The sequence below is a fragment of the Balaenoptera borealis genome (genome assembly GCF_965194805.1).
Source record: "Balaenoptera borealis genome assembly, chromosome: 18".
In the NCBI taxonomy this organism is placed as follows: Eukaryota; Metazoa; Chordata; class Mammalia; order Artiodactyla; family Balaenopteridae; genus Balaenoptera; species Balaenoptera borealis.
The window spans coordinates 16,953,530-16,974,646 of record NC_138877.1 but is presented as its reverse complement, the minus strand read 5'-3'; the positions used below and the strand labels follow the sequence as shown (position 1 = coordinate 16,974,646).

Sequence of the window (21,117 nt, the reverse complement as noted above, 5' to 3'; positions counted from 1 at the left end):
TAAATACGTCACATCCCATCAGAGTTGACCACATGGGGGTTTCCTGTTTAGGAAGAACAAAAGGAGGACTCCCATCTGCCTACCCTGTAGCTTACGAGTCTTATCCCAAGACTAACCTGGGATAAGAAAGGAGATTCGAGATTAGGGAGCAGGTAAGCAATACTCCATGACTTTAAGTCACACACTGCTTTTGTCTGCCATTAGCGTCAAGATTCAGCCACATCGAAGAACACGAGAGAAGCTGCAGGCTTCCCTGGGAGACAGGCGTGTGGCGCACCAGCCCTGAGCCACCTTCTCCGCAGTCGGGAGCCAGGGGGCGAGCCTGGCATGGCGCCCTCCATGGCTGGGCCCAGCCCCTGGTGGGCCGGGCAGCGGAAACCGCGGCCAGGGATACCTGTTTCCACGGGGACGCTGCTGACCCCGTTCAGGTGGGCGGTCGGTTGGCCACGCGGGCGCTCATCCTGGGCCAGGATGCCCTCCACGTTGCTGACTTTACAGCCGATCCCACAGCCGGGCACCGCCTGGAAGTCCGTGCAGTACCCCAAGGTCTCTGTGCCAAGTTCCTGGGAAGGAAAGGGGGGGAGGAAGCAGAAAACAGAGGTGAGTCGAGAGGGGGTCAGGGCAGAGGTGGGGGTGAGGCGGGGGGAGAGCAGCAGACACCAGGAATTTAGAGGGAAGGGAGGGACGGGAGGAGAACTTCCGGGAAAGGCGAAGAGATCGACGCCTGAGGCAGCAACTCTTTCTCTCTTATGTGACACAGTCATTTAAAACAGCCTCAACTCTCTCCTAGAGTTTGGATGCCTGGGGAGACTGGACAGGTTGCAGTTCAGAAAGGAGAAAGGCAATCCACAGCAAACACCCCAAATTAAGGGCTGGGGTCGGCGGGGGGCGGGAGGGGAATGAAGGTGCCAAAGGGAGGAAAGATTTTTCTTTTTATGTTGCAAATAATTTCATAAAAGCGATGGAATAGGTAAGTGGTAACAAACTACTTTAAGGCCATCAAGAGATAATTGCCCATGGCCAGACCCTGGCGGGGAGGGCCGACGTGGCAGGAGAAAGGGAAGGGCTGGGTTTATTTGGGTAACAGAACCCAAAGGAAGGATGCCTGGGGGTGAGCAGAATTCGTTCTGAAACATCAGAAGGATGAGAGGGGAAACAGCCGCACCCTACACAAAGGACACGACACGAAATGAGATTTCTGAAAGATTCCCTGTCCGGGAAGAGCTGTCAACCTTTCCCCAAGGCATCCATGTCACCTTCTACATTTACTGATAATTGTACCGTTCAGACAGTTTACATGTTTTCAGGGCAGTATTCTGGCACATCCTGCTGCCTCCACGCGCAGACTGAAAGCAGAGAAAGCTAGCTAGGCCCTCTCCTCTGCAGAGGCCAGAGGATGAAGGCTCCCCACTAACTGTGCCAACAACCCACCGTCCTCTGGTCACTTCTGCCGCTTCCTCTCCGTCTCAGGAGTCCCCAGGGGAATGGATTTCTCCCGACCTGGCCCCAACACCCACTTCGTTTTTGTATCCCTTTGCACGAAGCGCTCGTGAGGGACTGAATACGCCTCTCTTCCCCACCCGACCATCAACTCCCAGCAGGCAGAGCTCGCGTCTTATGAATTCTTACTCCCCTGAGCTCGGGATGCTCAGGAAATGCCTAATGAATGGCCACTAGCTCATTAACACTGAACTGCTTTGTGATGATCTGGAAGCGTGACAAGGGACCTGCCGCTGTGTCCTGCATCCCCACCTGCTCCAGGGGGCCTGCTCAGCAGTTTCCAGACCACACGAGCCAAGGCCTCCGAGGAGGCAGCTGACGTGGGGGCCAGGGGCAGCGAGGAGGAAAGGCGTGTGAGGGGGAAGGAGCCCGGAGTCTTCCGGCCCAGCTGGGGAGAGCGGGGGAGCTGGGGGAGCGAGGGCCCAGCAACGCTCAGTCCACCTACCTCTTTACAGTATCTGGTGACTGCCACGCCCAGGGGGTGCTCACTGCTGGCCTCCGCAGTCCCCACCACAGCGAGCACCTTCCGGAGGGGCAGCGTGGCCACGTCCACGAGCAGGAGGACCCGCATGACTCTGGGGACCCCGTGGGTGATGGTGCCAGTTTTGTCAAACATCACAGTCTTTATCTGCCCAAAAAACCACATCTCAGTGACCAAAACACAGATGGAAGGGACTCTCAGAGTCCTCACGATCTCGAGGCAGAACTTCACTCAACCCACCCCAAGCAGGTCACAATACACTCCTTCACGACACGCTACAGAATCCTCTGCGTCCGTCCCAAGGTTCAACCACTCCCGCTGCCAAAACATTGTTTCCCTCTCTGCCCAGTTTAAAAAAATCCACACTCGGGCTTAACCGTGACCAGGTCGAGCCAGAAGCTCTCACTCTGGTGCAACAAGGAGGCATCACCGTGCAGTAATGCCGTGCGGCCCCCTCCTCGTGTCGGGTCAGGAGCGTGACCCCGGGGGGGTCTGCCCATCTCCCGGCCCACCGCTATCTGCCGGGTCAACCACTGTTCTCTCCGGCCTGCATCAGTGCAAAAGCCTACGGAGAACAGTGTTCTCGAATTCCGAGTTCACAAAAGGAAGGGAGTGTTCCTTGTCCATAATAACAAGTAACCACAGAGCTAGTCTGGGGACCTGTCCCCCTTGGTCAGCGGCAGCTTGGCACGGGTCCCCAGGGGCCTGGGCTCAGCCCGTCGGAAGCAGCCACACTCGGCGCCTGGGCTTGCGTGGCCGGAGCCCACCAGTTCCCTCGCTCCACGCTTCCCTGGACCCGGCACAAGGTCAGCCCTTGCTGTGCTCAGACTGCGTGCCGCAGGCTCGGTTCTCCCTCATTTAGCAAACAACAGCTCCGCTTCTTGTTTCTGACTGAGTGGGGCCTCTTCACCACTGTTAACTGGCCTTCCTCCGACAGTCCTGGCCAGCTTCTAGCCCAGCCCCCGCTCCGCCGCCAGGACGATCTTCCCAGCGTGCAATCCAGCCCCGCAGGCGCTTCACCCCCGCCCCTGCCCCCGTGTGTCCCTGCTGTTCTTGGTTAAGCTCTGGACCTGAACTGAATAACCCTCCAAAGCCCTTCAAGGCCCCTCTCTCCCCTCCTTCCTCCCTCAGTGCCCTCATCTCCTGTCAGTTTCTCTCTCTTTCTGGTCCTCATTTAGTTATTGAGAAAATAACTGTGGAGTGACTCCAACGTGCCAGGCACTGGGCAAGATGCCGGGGACACAATGGCGGGGACATGTTCACGGTCTCCAGTCCTACGGAGTCTGGGACCAGGCAGCACGGCCCCCACCCCCGGGTCCTTTCCACGTGCTGGTCCCACGGCCGGGACACCCTTCCCAACCTCTGTTGTCAGCTGACAGGTCTCAGACCTCCCCTGAGCACCTGCACCAGCGCCCACCCCGTCCAGCACACACGGGTCTACGGTTAGGCCCCTGAGGAACTGTCCTCACAGCATCTCACGCTCTCCATGGCGTCTGCTGCTTGCCTGCTCCATGTCTGTCTTTCCTGCTGGACTGTAAGGTCCTTGAGAGCCAGGGCCCAGCACAGGACCCACACAGAGTAAACGCTCAACAGATTCCGAAGAAATAAAGGGAGGATGGAAGGTTGGGGACTGCTGGGCTGAAGGGAGATTCTCCATAGACACTGCTGCCTGCTACTCCACTCCGAGGTCCCAGGACCCTCCCCGATCACGCGGAGACAGCGCAGCTACTTTCCCCGGAGCCCGACCACCCGGCCGTGAGCCCGGCGCTGCACATCTTAGCGCAGGCCTTTGGCAAGTCGCCCAGCGCCCTCCTGCTGCACTTCCCTCACCCGTAAAATGGAAACAAGCAGCACCCACCTCAGGGCTGTCGATGAGATTAAATTAATATTTATACAGCATTTAGGTCTTTGACCGTGAGCTGCGGCCGGTCCTGTTGTCATTACCAGTTAGTCCTGGCTTCCTGTTTTACTTAATTAGCAGAGCTACCCTCAGTCCTCTTTCAGGTTTTTCTCTGAATATGAAATTTAAACAGGTACTATTTTCACTAGGACTCTCTAAGTCAAAAAAAAAAAAACAACAAAATCACGCAGCATACAGCTACAAAATCACCCCAGCCAAGACCTCGAAGGAAGCGGGGGCCAACCTTGTGGGCCATCTCCAGAGGCTTGCCTCCCTTGATGAGGATGCCGTTCTGGGCGGCCACCCCCGTGCCCACCATGACGGCCGTGGGCGTGGCCAGGCCCAGAGAGCAGGGGCAGGCGATGCACAGCACCGTGATGGACGTCTGGAATGCAAACCGGAGGACCACCTCTGCCTGGGAGATGTGCTTGCTGGACGTCTGACGAGAGGAAAGAGACAGAGGCAGGGTGAGAGTCAGATGAGGCATCGCACGGAATTCTGATCATATGAGAACATTCCACTCTGTAATGGCCTATATGGGAGTAGTATCTAAAAAAGAGTGGGTATATGCAACTGATTCACTTTGCTGTACAGCAGAAAATGACACAGCCATGTAAATCAACTCTACTCCAATAAAAATTCATTAAAAAAAAAAAAAAAAGAACATTCCAGCACAGGTGGGGGACCTGAACTGGCGTGATGAGCTGGGCTCTAGGACACACGGTGTACCCCGCTCTGCTTTGGTGGCATCTCGTGGTTCACTTTACTGCTGCATATCCTACTGTTCCAACCTGATCCTACAGGCTTTCCTCAAGGAAAGGCATTATGAGAGGAGAGAGGCACATAAAAATCCCTGATAGGGGAAGAGCACAGGCTCTAGAATTGGACCGCGTAGGTCTACATCCTGGCTCTGACACTGTGTCTTAGCTTCCTCACATACAACATGGAGGTAATAATACCCAGCTCACAGGTTTTTGTAAGGATTAAATGAGGTAACATACATACACATACATACAAACATAAATATACATAGTACAACACCTGACGTAGGAGAGAGGCTCCTGAGAAATTATAGCTACTACATTATCATTATTATTTTTATTATTATGAAAGCTTTAAAAAACTATAGCTCTCCAAGGAATCAACTCTAAGGTAATAATCATGTGGGAAAAGATACAAGGATATTTCTCACAGTGCTTTTTCATAAAGTGAAAAAACTGGAAACAACCAATGGGGGATTGGTTAATTAAACTGCAGGTAGGGCATGCATAATGGAATATTATGCAGATGTTAAAATGATGATGTATACATATTGACATGGAAAGAGATGTCATTTCTTTAGCATATGTAGCATATGTAGTAGTTGCTGAATTAAAAAAAAAGAAGCATAAAATGGCATGTCTTGTGATTTAATTAGTGCAAAATTATCTGCCTATATCTCTAGGTAGCCCTTCAACAATCCTGGAAAGATGTTCACCAAAGTGCAGAAAAGTGCATATAGGGATGGGATTTGGAGCCATCTTTATTTTCTTCTATTTTTCACCACTGTTTCCTTTATAAAAATCCAAAACCAAAAAAATACAGGTCTCCTTCCCAGTTACCTGGTGACACATATTGGTATGATTATTTGCATTCTAACATCTTGAGTTATCTTGGTTTATCTTTCAAAATGGCTAGTATCTCTGGAGAACAATTGAGAGATGCTGTATTCACTTAATTACAGTAAAATGCATGTTTTCTAAATCGAGGATATAGACCACAGTCTCCTTAGATCCATCTACCCTCTATTCTTTGACTTTGAAAGGCAGATTCTAAAATAAGCTACATTATTAAGGGTCATTCAATTTTCACAGAAACAGTTTGATTTCGGTAGAAGGACATGCTGTTTAACACATAATGTGATTTTTTAGAGGTAAGGATGAAGCGGTTTTTTTTTTTAACCTTCAGAAATTCTTGTCAAAATCACACCTGGCACTCTGAGAGGAGTGGGGTGGACTTCTAGAGGTTGACACGAACCCTGTCCCTACAGATGATCTGTACAGAGCAGAGTGACAACAATGTCTTAAAGGAACATGCAGTACCTCATTTGTCAGCATCCTCCCTGATATTGCAGATAAAAACAAAAGAAGCGAAAGTAAGATGGAAAGGTAGGGAACAGCAGGAAGCCACATATTGCAACTTGTTTAGGACTGAGTTTCCCATAGCCACATGCCAATGAGCTGCTCTCCCACAAAAGCCAAACTTCTTGGCGGTCAGGTGCCATAATAGCCACTGGCAAATTCTAGGAATACAGTCATAGGCTACTCTTAAAACACTGAAATCTCCCTAGATGTCAGAAAGTGTTTCACTTGGACATTTTAAGATAGGAAATTTGAGGGAGGAAAATCATATCTAAGTGAGTGACAAGTACACCAAGGATATATGATATGCCTTTAACTACGGATAAAAAATTTTTTAAAAAGGAAAAAGTTATCCATTCTGTATTTCCAGTTTCTTATTTTATGGCTCTAAGGTAAAATACATATTAGACTGGGTTTAGTATGAGATATTTTAAAAAAAATAAGGTAAAACATTGTTCTACTCACTGGGCAGTTATCAAATACTACTCCAAGTGGGCCATTAGCTTTTTATGTCTATCCAGGTTTCTCCAACTCAGCGCTATTGACGTTTGGGGCCAGATAATTCTTTGTTGTGGGGACCTGTCCTGTGTGTTGTAGGATGTTTAGCAGCAGCCCTGGCTCCTATCATACATGCTAGAGGCCAAGCAGCACCCCTCCTCAGCCACGACAACCAAAAACATCTCCAGACATCACCAAATCAAAACCACTCCCAGTTGCGAATCACTGATGTATGTAAGTTCTTATTGCTGAAGCAGAAAAGTTTCGTTATTTTTTTTTTGAATTTTGATAAAACTGTATTTCCTAAGATAGTATCCTTTGTCCACTTTTTAAACTCAAAAATGTATATTCCATTGCTTCATGTATAATGTTTAATACATAATTATTAAAAAGCTATTAGTATTACTTGGGAAGCTGTAAGGTTAGATGGTCTATATGGAGGTAGCCAGCAAAAAAATCTATTTTTCTTAAAACTGGTTAAATAATATTATCATGCTATTGTGACTGACGTGACCTATCTTCTGTAATGTGTGCCTCATAACCTCAAAAATGGCCAATAGTGCAAAATGTAAATGCCTTAAGCATTACACCTGAGAGCCAGTGGTGTTTGAAATTATCTAACTAGAAAGCAAAAGCCGTCTTTAGTAAAAACCTGCAGGAGTTGCGTAGTTGCGTAGCCAGGATTGTCCCACCCTGGCTGAGGTTTTGCTGCCAATAAGTGAAGCAAGCAAATAAGATGTAATGGGTAATTAAAGCCCAATGAATCTAAGACATGAAAAAATAGGATTAATGGCAATCGATTATTTAAAACCCAACAAGCACACTGCCCACAGCATTCAACTTACAGGGAAGTATTTCTGAACAACACCAAAATCGATAAAGCCGATTACAATCCACACCACCAACGTCAAAGTTGAAGTGATGATGATAAATGGGACAAAATATCCACTAAACCGGTCAGCCAGCTGCTGAATGGGTGCCTATGGAAACAAAACACGAAGACCGCGGGAAATTACAATCTCCAAAGAAATAAACTGCCACAAGCACGGACAAGCACTGGGATCCCTAGCTCCCTCATTAACTACATTTATTAGTCAGTCTCTCTACTCAGTAAAATCTGCCTGATTCTATGGGACTCTTGGAAAAATTTCTAAACAGAGGAAGCTGGTGTTATATTGCTTTTAAAATTCCTTCATGGGACTTCCCTGGTGGCGCAGTGGTTAAGAATCGGCCTGCCCATGCAGGGGACATGGGTTCGAGCCCTGGTCCGGGAAGATCCCACACGCCGCGGAGCAACTAAGCCCGTGCGCCACAGCTACGGAAGCCCGCGCGCCTAGAGCCCGTGCTCCGCAACAAGAGAAGCCACTGCAATGAGAAGCCCGCACACCGCAACGAAGAGTAGCCCCTGCTCGTCGCAACTAGAGAAAGCCCGCGCGCAGCAACGAAGACCCAACGCAGCCAAAAATAAATAAATTAATAAATTGATTTTTAAAATAAATAAATAAAATAAAAAATAAAATCCCTTCATTACCTTGGACATCTGAGCCTCTTCTACCAGCTTCACAATCTGAGCCAAGGTGGTGTCGTTGCCCACGTGGGTGGCAGTGATGAGCACGGAGCCGTGGGCGTTCAGGGACCCGGCGATCACCGTGCTGCCGGGCTTCTTCGTGACGGGCATGGCCTCTCCTAGAGGTGGAGAGGAGACCAACGCCACGCGCTGAGCCCCGTCGGCACCCCTGGGGCCTGGCCAGGGTGCTGACGCCTACCCACAGGGACGGGGTCCTCACCTGTGATGAGGGACTCGTCGGCCATGGTGCTGCCTTCCAGGACTTTCCCGTCCACTGGGAACTTGCCCCCGGGGACGACCTTGATGACGTCGCCACGCTGCACCAGATCCATGGGCACCTGCTCCTCTCTGCAACAGACGCCACTCAGGTTACCCTCGGGGGCCGCGCACGGGAGCTCACCCTCCTGGCCTGTCACCCAGGTCGGGTTCTAGACAAACCGCCTGCTTTACACTGAGCGGCAGTAACCACTTTATCCGCCGTTTACAGACTGAGTCAAAACTGTGCAGCTGCTAAGTACCAGGCACTGTCCTAGTTCCTGGGAAGCCGGCTGTGAGCAGGACAGCCAAGTCCCAACGCTCATGAGGACAGTTCTGTGGAGCAAACAGACAACAAGCAAGATAGTCCCAGGTCTTAAATAAGTGCTGTGCTGACAACAATGTGACTGGAGGGCTTCCTTCGGTGGTGGAGGAGGAGGAGAGAAGTGGGGAGGCCTCACGCGAAGACGACATTAGAGCCGGACGACAAGAGGGCCCCATATACGGGGAAAGAAAACTCAAGGGAGAGAAAACAGCTAATGCAAAGGCCCTGAGGTGGGACGGAGGGGGCCTCTGATAAATAGGAAGCCAGCAAGCACGGCTGGAGGGACACGAGTGAAGCAGGCAGAACCCAGACCATGTCGGGTCTTGCAGGGCAAAGTGCGGGCTTCAGGTGTTAAGGTTTTTAGTGGGAAAGTGACATAAGCCGGTTCGCATTTTCAAGTCAGCTCTCTGGCTGCTGCATGAGAATGGGCTGTAGGGGCAACAGTAGAAGCTGACAGGAGAGTCAGGCTGTGGCAGCAGTGGCCTGGGCGGGAGACGGAGGGAAGAGATACCCGGGAACTTTGGGGGGCATGACGTGTCAGCAAGATGTGTGTATGCGCTGAGCGCATAAGAGAAGCAAGCATGAGCTCCTCATTTCAGTTTGAGCAACTGGGTGGATGAGAAGTTGTTTAATGAGATGGAGACGCCTACGTAGAAGCGGCCACGGGAGGGAGAGGAGATGAGATGAAGATCTCTGTTCTCATGTCGGGTCTGAGATGCCTACTTGACTTCCACGTAGACATGTCAAGTCGGGAGAGCAGGGAGCTGAAAGCTGGATTCGGGCTGAGACTAGAGTTCAAATGGGGAAGCTGTCACAATACAGACGGGATCTAAAGCCTGAAACGGTACGAGCTTCCTCAGGAGCGTGCCTGGAAGAGAGACCCGGGCCCTGGGACACGCGCATGTCGGGAGGCTGAGCAGGCGGAAGGGCCAGCGAGGGATGGGGGCAGAAAAGGACGGAGTGGGGCCTTCAGGACGGAGCACTCATCCCACCGCGTCGCATACGGGGCGGTCACTACCTAGACACAGATACGCGTAAAACTCATCACGCCGTACACTTGGGATTCGTGTACTTCAGTGAAGGTAAGTTATCTCTCAATAAAAAATTTTTTAAAAAGGCATATTTTAAAGGGACAGAAAAGGGGGTAGATGTTGGAGAGAGGCTGCAATGAGGATTAAATAAGAGCAATGGTTGATTTGGTTCATGGAAATGACTTGATGTCTTTGGCAAAAGGGATCTCAGAAATTGGTGGAGGAACAAGGTCGGCTGGAACGGGCTGAGGAGAGGCTGAGGGGTGAGGAAACAAGAAAGCAGCTGAAGACAACGTTCAGAAGAAGTTCTGCCGTGTGAAAGAGAAGAGAAAAACAGCAGTAGAAGAGCGTGTGGATTAAGACAGGAAATTGTGAATTGTGAGTATGTGTGAACTGTCTGCTGGGGAGAACGGTCCCACAGAGAGCGAGAGAGACAGATGGGGGGACCAGAGGGGACGACAGGAATAGAGTCATCCAGGGGGCGAGGACGGCTTTGGCAGCACCTCTCTGAAAGCGTCACAGGGACCAAATTTACTTAACTGTATATGTAACGTTGGCTCATGAACCAATGGTGAGAAAGTCAGAAAAGCAGGGGCGTAGAACAAGCAGGGCTCTGAGGTTATTTTATGCCTTCCTTTCATTCTACAAAGACTACATTGAAACTATCACAGAGAGAGGGTACAAAAAGCCACCTTATTTGAGAAGGAAAACCAGACATGAATCGAGTGCAGGTGCTGTGCTCGATATTGACATGAATCCTCCCGAAACCACGTGAGGTAGGTGACAGTCACCCCTATTTGTTCCCAGGTTGACCTGAGATGCTGCCTGTGGGCACCGAGGGCAGGGCCTGCTGCACAGTCAGTGCTGGTGACTTTGACCATCACCTGATGGACGTGTTCACTGTTGACCGGCCTCTATGTACCAGGCACTGTGCTGGGCTGGGGTTACACACAGGACAAAACTCTCAGGTCTATGACCTAGTAACTAAAGTCAAGCTGGTTTATTTAAGTTCAGTAATGGCCACAATAAAAGAAAGGGAGCACGGAAAAGGGGAGACCTTTAAAGGGGAAGCAGGCAGCAGCCTGAGTCTTGAGTGCTGGGAACAGGTGTGTAAATCTGTTTGGTGACTGGGGGGACAGTAAATAAAAAGAAGGGGAGGATCTCTACAACCGAGAATAACCTCTGCTTCTTTTTAGAGTCTCCCAGAGATGGAGACGCCCAGGCTCCAAAACTGCCCTCTGAGGCCCATCTGCACAGCCTGGAGTTTACCGTCCAGAGAGGTCTCCGCGGCAAGAGAAGCCTGTGTCAGAGAAGGAGCAGCTGCTCCCGTAGAAAGGAGGTGGCGACGGGGCTGTGGGCAGAGCCTCCTCTCCCATAACCTGACTCCTAAGCTTTAAAATGTTTGCTTAAAAATCGTGATTCTTGCCTCAAATGTCCACTGGGTGTCTTTCTAAGAAATTGTTAGTGAGGCTCATCTCCGCTTCATCTAACTTTGAATTTCCCCTCTGATCTGAATTAACCGTATCTTTCTAACTCTGAACAGCCGAGTTGATGGGGAACAGCCCTCTAGGGGGGCAGGTGGCTCCTTCTGGTGAATTCCCAGTCGCATGTCTGCTTCAGAAGCTCATGTCCCCCAGACGCCAAGCTGTGGGAATACAGTTTTTTCCGAGCATTTCTTCAGCTCTGAGGGCTTCTGCCGGCAGCCTGCTCACCTCACCGGCCCCCTCTTCTCTACCCTCCTGCCTCATCTAACACAAAGCAAAAAGACGAAGAAAAAACTTACAAGAGAAGGGCCACTGGGCTATGTAAAATGTGTAATTCCGTTTTCCTAATTATAAGAAACAGAACACTTCAACGTGGGAGATTGGGGACCCGCTGTGCAGGCCTCACAGTGTCAAGCACACGCACGTGTATGATGCGTTTCTTTAACATCTGACAGTCATTTCATGCATTCAACTAGTGAGGATCTGAGCACCTGCTATGTAGTCCCAGGACGACTGGAGGCACCAATGCTGCAGGCCCCAGAGGACAAGGCAGTCTGACCAGGGGACAAGGGATCAGGCGAAGGGGAAGGAAGAAAGGCGTTGGTTGGAGGGAGGGTGGTGGGCGAGTGCAGGGGCGCTTCTTCCTGGGACCCGCCAGGGGGGTGGCCGGGAGGAGACGGAGGGACGTCAGGACCAGAGGCTGAGCCCAGGAGGCACAGGCGCAGATGCCAAGTCTCACGTGCGCGTCTAGGCGTCTAGGGATGCGGACTTTATCCTAAACCTCCACAGGATGGGCAGCTACAGAGTATCAGATCTGTGCCTCCAAGGGCTGGATGGTTTGCATGTGGAAAACGTCAGGAAGGAGACAAGGCTGGAGCAGGGGGCCAGGGAGGGGCTGTTGAGGGGCTTTAGGGGAGAGAGCCCAGTGGCCTGAACAAGCACAGCAGCGGTGGGAGGGGCAGTGGCCGGGGCCACCAGAGCTTGTGGAGCCGGCATCAAGAGGACGGAGACCAGCTGTGTGGATGAGGGAAGGGAAGGGCTCGCAGAGGACGCCCACTGAGATCTGACGTGGGTTTGAGAATGAAGACAGGGGGTCAGGGGGCGGATGTGAGGACCCAGCAGCCTCTGACACACAAAGACAACAGGGCCAACGCTGAAACCCCGACTATCATCCACATTTAAGGAATGAGGAGCGCGGAGAGAGCGCACAAAGGGAAACGCAAGTAGCAGCTTGGGAAGAAATTACCACTGATCATCTACGCAGATGCTTCTGTCGCCCAAGACTCCGGACGGAGAGGAAGGACACGTGCCCCTGGCGAAGGGACAGACGGAGGGACGGGCTGAGTCCCTCTGAAAGGAGCCAGCTGAGACACGAAGCCCCGGTGGCCTGCAGGAGGCGCCGCAGACCTGTCCACACCGGCAGAGGCCCAGGCCCTGCAGGAGGCTGCCTGGGGCCCCTGGCACAGCACACACCACGTTACAGGAGGCGAGAGAGCGGCCCTGGCCCTGGCAGGGCAGGTGTGACCACGGCCCGAGCACCCCGTCAGGAAGCGGGGGTAGGAGTGACCACCCCCGTCTGTCTGTCTGACGGACATGAACTGCAAAACACAGGAGGGAACCCAGCTCCAAGCACATGGCCTGTCTCAGGCAAAGCCAGAAGGGACTCTGGTCTTCTGGCTCCTAGCTTAAAAAGTGGTACCACCACACGTGATGGCAGAAGCCAGGCACACGGTGTGGAAAAGAACTGGGAGATGCCAGGTGTGGGCCTGCCCTCCTTCGGCATCGCGGCCAGCCTGAGCCTTCTGGCAAAGATGCACATCTCCTTGTACTCAAATCAGTGGAGCTGCCCGGGCACTGGCATCCTGCCGTCACAGGCCCTTCGAAATGAAAGGCAGAAAGTAAACGCAGCTGTTCATGGCTCGATTCCCAATCTGAACGTCTGCACAGCTCAGACACTCTCATGTCATTAATTTACGAGAAAAAAGGCAGCCAAGGTACACAACCGTGCAGAGCCACCGAAGCAGTCACGAGCCAGCCGCGCTGTCACACGGGCTCCTCCGGGCCGGGAGACGACAGGTCCGCGAGAGGCTGAGCGGGAGGCTGTGTCTCCAGGGGCCCAGCCCCCTCTCTGCTGCTCACCTGCCACGGACTCTGGACAAGGTAGCTCCCTCCTGAGCTGGAGGCTCCTCCTGAGGAAAGGCGGGTCACGAGGGCGCCCCCCTCACGAGGCAGCCAGCAGGGTTACATTCGATTATCTAGGCGCACTGCTGGGTAGCGTACGTGGCACACGGCAAACTCTCCAATCTCAGCCGTCACTACCGTAATTCTGATTCTTACTTAAAAACCAGTGCGCGGGCAAAAGCCGGTGCTGCTGTGCTTGGTCAGCCTGAGCCTCGGAAACTTTCAATCCTCACGTCTCACTCACTGGCCCACGTTGTCAACAGAGGGTCGCCCAGTGGCCCTCGGGAAGGAAGGGACCCGCCTTGGCCTCAGGGGCCTGTCTCTCGGAGACACAGCTAGGAAACCAGCAAGAGTGTGATGGACCGGGGGGTGCACAGTGGGAGGGGGAAACACAGCTAGGAAACCAGCAAGAGTGTGATGGACCGAGGGTGCACAGTGGGAGGAGCGCCGATGGTTGCTTCAGTCGTGGGAGAGTTTGGCGTAAGTCGTACTGGATGGTAAGAATCAGCAGAGACAGGGACACTGGAGATGGTAAGAATTCGACAGAGGATGGCTCTAAGCAGAGGCCCCGGCGGGGGGACGCCTCTTCTTCCACCGGTGCGGTGGGGAACGGCAGCTCTGCAGGCTGAGTGACAGGAAGCTGATGGGTCTCCCGTCACAGTTCCTATTTTCAAGTCAGAAGTGCGATCACAGGCTAAAGGGGAAAGTGGCGGGGCCAGAGAGATTTCAGGAATGGGAGGGAGGCCTAGAAATAACCATTGCCTAGAAGAGGAAAATGAGGCTGACGGGGGAAATACAGAAGCCTTAGTCTGTAAAAATGCCCACGTTACTAAATATGCTTTAAGAGTCAGTATATGTAAGTGTAAAGAACATGGGCTCTGCAACCAGCAGCGCAGGTTCTGTCCTAATTCCACTACTTAATGCCTGTGTGACCCTGGGCCAGTTGCACAGCCTCTCTGAACCTCAGTCTCTGCATCTGTACAATAAGGGTAGTAAGAGTCCCTTCCTCATAAAGGTTTTTTTGGGGACAGATTAAATGCAAACAGGTTAGTATAGCATCTGGCAAATAGTAAATGCTATGTAAGTCCCAGCAATAACGACAATGAGCATTAACGTTTTTAATGTCTGCCAACCTGATAAAGAAGAAAAATAGTTCTCCCATTTTTATTCTTTGGCAAGTTGAACCCCTATCTCTCAGCCTGTCCGAATCCTCCAGATCCTGCGGGCGAGACCCAGCTCATACTCCATGTTCTGTGACGCTCTGCTTGACCACCACTAGCCTTCCTCTCCTAAGTTCCAGAAATACTGCCTGTACCTCTCACTCATCATCTAGCAAACATACACCCCCTTGAACCCTTGCTTATCTTTTAGTATATAAATGCCTTGTTTACTTAACTGGACTGAGACGGGGCATCTCACTGTACCGTCTTTGCCGGCCCTCACCAGGTCTAGCGTCATGTCCTATACACGATGGGTGTGTGATGTGTAGCACACAGGCTGATCTAAATCGATCAAGGACGTGTGACAAAGACAACCCACCTGATGATTAAGTTGTCCTCCCCAAGGGTCACGACGGTGGCTTCCGTGGCTTGTAGAGACATGAGTTTGGCGAGGGCTTCTGAAGTTTTGCTCTAAGAAATAACCAGAATGTAAAATGAGAGCGATACTAAGCTGGCCTGTGCAAACCCAGACCATCAATCACAAGGCTGGTGTTAGAGAAAACCCTGCAAGAAAAGGCTGCCTCCGTAACATGGCCCCCCTGCACGCCTGCGGGCTCTCCCGGGATGAGTGTCACTCACTGCCCATCAACACGCAGCCGTGCCATCACCGCGCTGAGTGTACAGTGCAACTGAGTTCTATGAATTACATTTCAGATTGAAGAAACAATGCCAGTGTGCCCACTGACTGTTTTCTTTTAGGTTCAATTTAATTTCTTTTAGGACCTGAGTCCCACTCTCTTATATTAGAATACATTGAAATCTGGGAACAACGCAGGGTGCTAAAAATGGCACGACCCTACGGTGGAAATGTGGATTTCTAGACTAGGAAGCTACACACTCAGTTATGTACCAAGAGGTGGTATGAGCTCTGACCCGAAATCCAGGGTTCTTTCCACTGCACGATGCATCTGAACAAAGGTTTTAATAATTAACCAGATTAGCTGGGATTTCAGAAGCAGCGACCCGGTTTGGAGATTAGTGGTCAGAACACCTAATTCTACGTAGGTTTCACGTTTCTTTAAGCCTTGATCTAGATTGCGTACGATTAGTAATTCTAAACATGGTGCTCAGATAAATTAAGATTTGTGTTACTGAGGAAACAGTTCTTCCTTTAACCTGAGGCTGCACTTACCTTTGCCACATGTTCCAGCCACCGCCCCAGGGCGATGAACACGAACAGCATGGGGGGAGTGTCAAAGAAGGTCACGGGGCTCCTCTCCGCCTTCTCGGCGATGGCCACCATCAGGATGACGAGGGAGTAGACGTAGGCAATGCTCGTGGCCAGCACGATGAGCACGTCCATGTTGGCCGTCCTGTGTCTCAGAGATTTGTAGGCCTGAACGTAGAAGTACCAGCCCCCGAGGAACTGAAAGGTGGGGAGGGAGAGTGACCTTTGTGACAAGGCCCCTCGGGACTGTAAACACCCTGGGCTCCCCCTCGACGCTGACATTGCTTTTTCCTCCATAAGTGACGTGTATGAAATGTACTTCCTGATTCAGAGGACTTCTGGCCACAGGAGTGGCTGATCCAGGGAGACCTTTAAGACCCAGAGCACTGGACAACCTAGACGTCCATCAGTAGGAGAATGCTCAAGACGGTGAAAGAAATCATGGTGCGTTCATACTGTGGACAGTGCTACGCGGTCCCTGAAGACAATGTGCTGGACCCCTAACCGCCGGTGTGAGAGATGTACACAGTACATGGTTAAGTGAAAAAGCCAGTTATAAATCAGTATATCTAGTATTATCCTATCTCGGCCAAAAAAAAAAGCCTGTGTCTATAGTATGTGAACATGTACACACACATACATACGCACGTAAATATGTGTTTTTTTCTATGCAGATGAAGATCTGGAAAAACCAAACTGAGCCTATAAACACTTGCCCCCAGATAATCCTAATTAATATTAATTAATTCTAATATTCTAATATTAAGTCAGGAGTTTTATATTTTATTCCAAAATAAATGGAAGGCACACTTCCCACTAGAAATACAGCTAGCTCCTTAATGTGGTCCCCTGGGCAGGAGTAGCACGAAGCCTGCCCCTTTTAAATTATGATTCCTCAGGACCACGTTTCAGTCGTTCAAGCCAAGACGTGGAAGAGAGCAGCACGAGCTCCAGGGTGGTCCAGCTGCTGCTTCTAACATCGAATTCAGCTGAACAATAAGCAAACAAGACACAATGGATCACCGAGCCTTGCCGCAGGGGGCTGCTGTTCCAGGGGGAGTCCGGTCATCTGTGGAACTGCCCGTGAAACCAGGCCCTGTGTCATCCCCCACGTTAGAGGACGCCCCCCAGCTGGTCATAAGACAGAAGAAAGCAGCAGCTGGCTGGGTGGTGGGAAAGCGGCAACGAAGCTGCACTTGGAGCACTCAGGGGGGCTGTGCTGGCCTAAGAGGACCGAGCACCTGCTGGCCACACACAGGCACGCTGGGCAGGTGTGCCCACCCCCCGATACGCACCTGGACAAAGGTACACAAGATAAAGAAGACGAGGTTCAGGATGGACAGTCCTGGGATGATGTTGCGGTCCAGAGGCATCGACTCGTGGGGCTCGTGGCTGGGTATCAACATATAGATCATTAAACCCATGACAGGGACGCCAAACACCAGGCTGCACAGGAAAGACTTCTTCCACCTGGAAAGAAACGCAGCAACACCGACATATCAGGTGCCGCCGGTCACCTGGCTTCCGGCCCCGGCCCCTCCCGAGGACTTGGTTTGAGACTGGCCTCTGCCACGTGTCTGGGACAGACCAGCAAGGGCTAAAGTGAAAGCAAGGCTCTCTCCCTACATCGGCCATCTGAGGGGACATCAAAGGTCTAAACTTCACTGCAAGGATGCTCCAGAGACGTTTAGACACAGCCCCTGCCTGCCCGTGGCCGACGTGGCACCTCCAGTCTACAGGTGAGGCAACCGAGGTCCAGAAGCTGAGAATTCAGCCCCAAAGAGGTTGACCATCCTCAGCCTATGGCTGCTACCGCTCTTTTTTCAAACCGCAATCGTTTATAGACCCCCAAGAAAAAAACAGATAAAAGGAACATTTCATTAGTATAAACTTATACATTCAACTTTTAAACTATTACTGAAAATAGAGTCAGTGTGAACAGTGCAGCTGCCTCGATGAAGTTTGAAATCGGGGTCACAGGTGACAGCCATGGTCTCACATCAGCCTCACCATCCACAAAATTCCAACCAAGGGCTCCTGGAAGCTCTAGGAGGCATAGCCTCAACGCCGATCTGAAGACCACGGGCCTGCGAGATCGGAGTCTTACACTCCCAGGCCCCCGCCTCCAAGCCCCGAAAAGACCTCGCTTCCTACCCCACTCCTCTCAGCCCGACAAACTTCCACTCATTCTTTGGGGCTCAGATCGTGTGTCCCCTGCTTGTGAGCTTCCCAGACTCCCCAGAACCCACCTGCATCACTGCTCACCCACTCTTCCCAGCCCGACCAAGGGCCCCTCTAAGGCAGGGGTGACACCCTATTCACCCCTAGCACCCGGCACAGCGCCCTGCATGCAACAGCGGTCTTGTGTTTGTTGAATGAATGAGTGAACATCTGCAACAGTGAACGAGCTCAGGTCTCCTGCTGCCCGAGCCATTTTCTTTCCACTTGTCCGTAATTCCTATCCTCAGATCCTAGATCTCGACCCACTCCAGTGAAGTCTTGAAATACTATAAAAGAAAAAACCCACTCTTCCCTTCCTCCCAACGTAAGCGCTGTCCAATCTGTTAGCCACCAGCCGTAGGTAACTATTTAAATTAAAATTAGTTAAAATGAAGTGAAATTAAAAATTCACTCCCTGAGTCACACTGGCTGCATTTCATACTGGGCAGTGCAGATATAGAGTGTTTCTGTCACCGCAGAAGGTACCGTGGAACAGCATTGTTTTAGAGGATTAACATTACGAGGGTAAAGGCAACTAATTCGGCAGAAGGCACCGTGGAAGGTGGAGGTAGCAGGGACAGCAATTAGCACCGAACGAGGTAGAGGCGGGCCAGGGGAGAGGCAGCCCTTAGAGCTACAGTTTATCTTCTGTGTTCTACCTACTGCTTTATTTCCACCTTGTGGTCCAAGTGATGAGCGTTGGGGTTCCTCTGGGCCAGGGAGACATGAAAGCCGATTTCCTTGTTATTAAAAAGAGGAAACAAGAAGGCACTTGGTTAAAATAGGCATCGGTAGAAACCATTTTACATCTTTGGAAATAAGAAAGTGAATCTAAAACTGCCTCAGAGGACTGCATTCGTTTTTCCGCTCATGACTTCTGTCCCCACGTCACTGTACAGATCCCGTCGGAGGTTCCACGGCGACTCCTGCTCCTTCTGTCGGCAAAGGTAGCAGATGCCAGGAGGTGACTTAGCACACCCTGAGCTGATCGATGCTGAGTTATAAACCCGGGATTTGTGAGTTACGGACTCCCCAGTATCGAGCGGTCGGGAGTATCGCTCTCTGCAGGAGGAAACTGAAGGTCAGAGATTAAACTCCCGTCCAAAGCTACAGCATCATCGGAAGCACTGAATCCAGCTGCAGGTCCCCCGTCTCCAGCCCAGGCCTCTCCCAACGAGCAGACCTTGGCTCCGGCAGTATCTGTGGTTTTCTCAGGGATTATCTCAAGCAATTCTCTCACCGTTTTGCTCCCCCACCCTCTCTATCTTATTTGATCTGGTCGCTAAATCTCTGATTCCCTGTATGAAATTATACAGGAAAGGTTGTCAGGAAATGTCCTGTCAGTCAGCACAATGTAAAGAGGGACCCCGGGACTCTGATGTTGGGATTTTACACAAAAATTAAGAGTTACGTTGGAAGAAAGAGCATGTAAGGCCATCTAAAGACAAATCCTTTACAACTAATACCGGCCTAATTACATCAGGACAAGATGCCCCAGAGGTGCAGGAACGGGGGCCAGACACTGGCAATATACCTCAAGTAAGAACAAGGAGGGGATTGCAGCGGGCTGGGCAGCTGGGTAGAGGCCAGCAAGGATTAGTGCATCAGCTGACTTCTCTCCCTCATTAATGCCTTATCACTACTGCTCTGTAAGACCCGTGGGGTGGTCTCAGAAACTGGATGCCCACTGAGCTTGGAACTAGGATATCTGGGTTGGAGTACCAGCTCTGCAACCTTTAGCTGGGTACCAGGGATCAAAGTCTCCTAACCTCTCTGGGGGAATCTCTCCTCATCTGATAAAGAAGCTGCATTGTCTTCCTCTAAGACTGAGGCACTGTACCAACAGCAGTAGCAGTATTTGCACCTCAAAGAGCTCTGCATGGCCAGACAACAGACAGCATCTCTCTTAACACACACACACGGAAATTTAAAACAACCTGAAGCCTGCTACGAGATGTTTCATTTCATAAGGAATTTCATAAGCAGTAGTTCCTGCTAAACTCCACCATTAGTTGTTGTGAGTTCATCTTGTTCGGTTTTGACCATCTTGACCCATTCAGATCACCACTAAGGCTCATCCTCTCCTGGTGTGATATGATACAGACCTGAGAGAGGACACAGAATGTCTGTGGACAAAGTGAGGGAACGATGCGGGTGGGAGTACAGAAAACTACTGTGATTGATTTTCCAAAGGAGAAATGACTAAACTCTCCAGCTGTAAAGGAGGTCTAGTAGAGTGGTCAAACGCAGTGTAATTCTTCCCAACACCAACATTCCTTTGGTCTGTAGATACTTGGTACAGATGTAAATATTACTTAAAAAAATTACAATTAGGCAAGTTTTTTTTTGGGTCACGCTGCATGGCTTGTGGGATCTTAGTTCCCCAACCAGGGATCGAACCCAGGTCCTCGGCAGTGAAAGTGAAGAGTCCTAACCACTGGACCGCCAGGGAATTCCCACAATCAGGCAGTTTAATACCATGTGCCAGGAATCTTGGCAATACTGCTGTTTCTCAGGGAATATCTGAAATTAAAACAATAATAATGTCTTTTTCTCCCCATCTTTTTCTTACCCATTCACTGATTCCCCCCCTCAGATTATCTGATATTTACTAATCCCTCACAAATTGAGTCACCTTATTTCCATGGGAAAACTTGAAGGATTTTAGATTAGGTGATTTTTTTTTCTTTTTTTGCTTAGCTATATTTTGCTCATTTTTCTATGATGATTATAAATCAGTTTTTAAAAAGGTGGGTACGATATTTTTTTGATAAATGATTTACCTCGATAATTTTGACAATATCCCGTGGACCGATAATTTCAGGATTAAACTTCACGTGGGCTTTGCTGGTGGCGAGAGCCACAGAGGCGTAGGTGATGCCGTTTGTCCTTGTGAGTTTGGACTCTATGTTGTGAACACAGGAAGTGCAGGTCATCCCCGTGATCTGCGGCAAAGGATGACAAAGATCCCACTGACCCAGGATCCAGAGGATCCCATCAAAGGCACACAGGGAGTTGGGTTAACAGGCAAGCCACAAGTCCGTCCTCCTTCCCAAGATGCTGGACTCACAACCCCCAGGTGCAAGATTTTCACCCCGGACATTCCCCCGGGAGCCTCGGGGATATAAACAGTGGTTCTTCCCCAACTCAGGTACAGGAGACCAATC

At 50.8% G+C, this 21,117-nt stretch overlaps 1 protein-coding gene across 6 annotated transcripts in view; it reads right to left on the bottom strand.

Moving 5' to 3' along the window:
• ATP7B (ATPase copper transporting beta) overlaps positions 1 to 21,117 on the bottom strand; it is an 80,492-nt gene that overhangs the window by 11,002 nt on the left and 48,373 nt on the right. For all 6 annotated transcript variants that reach the window (XM_082365272.1, XM_082365269.1, XM_082365271.1 and 3 more), the window contains 11 exons: positions 20,734 to 20,895; positions 18,614 to 18,690; positions 17,026 to 17,200; positions 15,695 to 15,928; positions 14,882 to 14,973; positions 8,287 to 8,414; positions 8,031 to 8,185; positions 7,345 to 7,479; positions 4,126 to 4,320; positions 1,946 to 2,128; positions 395 to 563 (listed from right to left, as the gene is read on the bottom strand). In XM_082365272.1, the coding sequence (XP_082221398.1) occupies positions 395 to 563; positions 1,946 to 2,128; positions 4,126 to 4,320; positions 7,345 to 7,479; positions 8,031 to 8,185; positions 8,287 to 8,414; positions 14,882 to 14,973; positions 15,695 to 15,928; positions 17,026 to 17,200; positions 18,614 to 18,690; positions 20,734 to 20,895 (1,705 nt within the window). The remainder of the gene's footprint in view (positions 1 to 394; positions 564 to 1,945; positions 2,129 to 4,125; positions 4,321 to 7,344; positions 7,480 to 8,030; positions 8,186 to 8,286; positions 8,415 to 14,881; positions 14,974 to 15,694; positions 15,929 to 17,025; positions 17,201 to 18,613; positions 18,691 to 20,733; positions 20,896 to 21,117) is intronic.